We start from the raw sequence: 2,803 nt of genomic DNA on the forward strand, positions 1-2,803 counted from the left end.
TGGTCTCTTCTCCCAAATAATTAATGATAAAACAGAAGGGAATGGGCTGAAGTTTCTCCAGGAGAGGTTTAGGTTGGAGATGAGGAATTTCTCTCCTGACAGAGGGGTGAGATGTTGGCCCAGGCTGCCCAGGGAGGTGCTGGAGTTGAGTCCCCAGCCCTGGAGGGCTTCAAAAAACCACAACCTGTCCCTTGGGGACGTGATTTAGTGACCGTGGGGGTGTTGGTCTTGATGATCTCAGACCTCTTTCCAACCTCCATGACTCTGAGATGCCATAGTTGGAATGTTTTTGCTTCTCCCCTCTTCCCAGGGCTGTGAAGAGCTTGTTCCAGTGGGATCTGGAGGGATCTTTGGAGGCCCTCAGCCAACTCCAGCCTCCCTCTGCTGCTTTGCCAAACCCTGTCTCCTTTCCCTTCCAGGAACCTTGTCCCAAAAAAGCCACCTTGGCCAAAGTGGTGCCAACCCCAAACAATGGATCTGTCGAGCTGGTGCCACTCCACAGGGACCAGGTAGGAGCAGAACTGGTGCTGTCTCATTAACTATTAACTAAATGATTCATTTTAATTAAGAAACAAGCACAAAATCACCTCTAGTCAGCTGCAAGGGGGGGCATTGAAGATTTTAGGGTGTTTCCTGCCACGTGGCCCACAGATAGAATCATAAAAGAAGCAGAGAGGGGAAACCTTGGTGGTTTTTTCCCTTCTTGAGGCCAGATCCTGTGTGGGGTGAAGCTTTTGGGGTACATCCCATTGATTTTTGGGTCGTTTTTCCCCCTTTTCTGCAGGGTGAGGACGGGCAGGAGGCTCTTTCCTTTGAATTTCAGAAGATTAAATACTCCTATGAAGTAGATGGCAAGAAGGAATTCCTGCCTGTTGCTTTCCCTGTGGAACATCCCCTTGGCTACTACCAGACAGCCCGGGGCTACCAGGAGGACAAAGATATCCGAGCAGCTGAGAAGAAATATGGTACAAACAAGTGAGTTTTGCAGCTTTTTGGGTCTTTGTAGCAGGAATAACAGACCCACCAGGCCTGATTTGGGAATTTTAATCCCAAATTTGAATCCCTTGAAGGACAGAGAAACAATTCCCCACCCCAAGGGGGTTTCTCCAAGCTGGGTGGAGGTGGAAATAAATCCCCTCTACCCATTTAACTCCAAATAATCCCAAATCAGGAGGTGGGGGGTGGATACCAGAGTCCAGGAGGTTGAGGGGGGTTTAGGGGCTGGGCTTTTTGCTGAGAATCTGGAATTTTTTGGGTTACTAAGGGCTCAGTTCTTCCCCCAGGGCTGAGATGGTGGTGCCAGAGTTCCTGGAGCTTTTCAAGGAGCGAGCCACGGCCCCGTTCTTCGTCTTCCAGGTGAGAGGAACCAACAAGAAGATGCTGCTGGTGCCTCTCCCTGCTTAAAAAATACCTGAGGATTTAGTACAGCAGCTGGAGAGCTGTAAATCCACCTGGGAAAAACCAGCAGGAGGTGTTGGCCTCACCCTCTCCTGTTGATTTTACTGCTGGGAGGGACTTTGTCTCTCCCTAATCCCCTCCTGGGGTTTTCCTCCTTTTTCTGGCTCCCTGTAAATTAACTAAATCAGCTTAAAACACAAAAATTCTTCCAGCCTGAAGGCGTTTGGGTGCTGAGGGGATGCTGCAGGTGCTGTTCTCCCTGCAGGTGTTCTGCGTGGGGCTCTGGTGCCTGGATGAGTATTGGTACTACAGTGTTTTCACCCTCTCCATGCTGGTGGCTTTTGAGGCCTCTCTGGTCCAGCAGCAGATGAGGAACATGTCAGAGATCCGAAAAATGGGCAACAAGCCCTACATGATCCAGGTAACCAACCCCCAGGGAGGGGGGAGTGGGAAACTGGGGGTGTAGTTGGCTTTGAATTCCTTTTTCAGCTCTTTTTTTGGGGGATATTTTCCTGCAGGGCTTCTGAAAGTGATTTTTGGGGTTTTTTTTCCCCCCTCCAGGTGTACAGGAACAGGAAGTGGCGTCCCATATCCAGTGATGAGATCATCCCAGGGGACATTGTTTCCATTGGTGAGGTCTTGGGTTAAAAAAATCCTTTCAAATCCACTTCAGGTCGTGCAGGGAAGGGATTTAGGTGTGAAAATCTCAAGGTTTGGGGTGGGGGCTTTGGAGGAGTTGGATTTGTGGGTGTCACAGGGTCCAGGAGGTTGATCCTTGGGGCTGGATCTCCTGGATTAGGTGGATGCTGAGATGGATCAGCCTCAGATTCTTCAGTTTAGGGTGGTGAGGATGAAGAGTTTCCTTCCTCCTGACCCTCTCCTCAAGGAATGGATGGAGGAAGGGCAGGAAGCTTCTCTCTGAACCCTCCTCTCCCTTTTAAGCATCTATCACTCCACTTTTTAACCCCTAAATGACAATAAAGTGACTTGATTTTAAACTTCCCTCCCCTCAACAGACACCTAAAATCCTTCCAGCCATTGACGTCTCACCTCAAACCTCACAGGAGCTTTAGGACCCTCCTAAACTCAAGGAGAGCTGCACCCTGAGCCTGGTGTCAGTGTTAATGAGTTTAATTACTCCCTCCCAGGGCGATCTCCTCAGGAGAACCTGGTGCCCTGTGACGTGCTGCTGCTGAGGGGAAGGTGCATCGTGGACGAGGCCATGCTCACAGGAGAGTCTGTGCCACAGATGAAGGTCTGGGGGGCACCCACTGCCCCTGACACCAGGGCTGGAGAAGCTGGGGGGGCTGGTGGCACAGATTTGGGGGGTGCTGCAGGGGCTGGGGGGCCGAGCCCTGAGAGCTGGGGTTGGATGGAGTGGGCTCCAGGGGGTGGCTGGGCACAA

The 2,803-nt window shown here is 51.2% G+C and overlaps 1 protein-coding gene across 1 annotated transcript; it reads left to right on the forward strand.

The window, feature by feature from the left end:
- Positions 1–419: 419 nt before the first annotated feature.
- Positions 420–2,653, forward strand: LOC103773613 (manganese-transporting ATPase 13A1-like; the record flags this gene model as incomplete). Its single annotated transcript, XM_008940989.1, has 6 exons — positions 420–509; positions 785–975; positions 1,284–1,356; positions 1,664–1,819; positions 1,960–2,029; positions 2,547–2,653. Coding segments are annotated over 6 exons (687 nt in total), but the record flags the coding sequence as incomplete, so codon positions are not given.
- Positions 2,654–2,803: the final 150 nt, after the last annotated feature.

The sequence above is a fragment of the Merops nubicus genome, unplaced genomic scaffold (assembly GCF_000691845.1).
Source record: "Merops nubicus isolate BGI_N331 unplaced genomic scaffold, ASM69184v1 scaffold26355, whole genome shotgun sequence".
Classification (NCBI taxonomy): domain Eukaryota; kingdom Metazoa; phylum Chordata; class Aves; order Coraciiformes; family Meropidae; genus Merops; species Merops nubicus.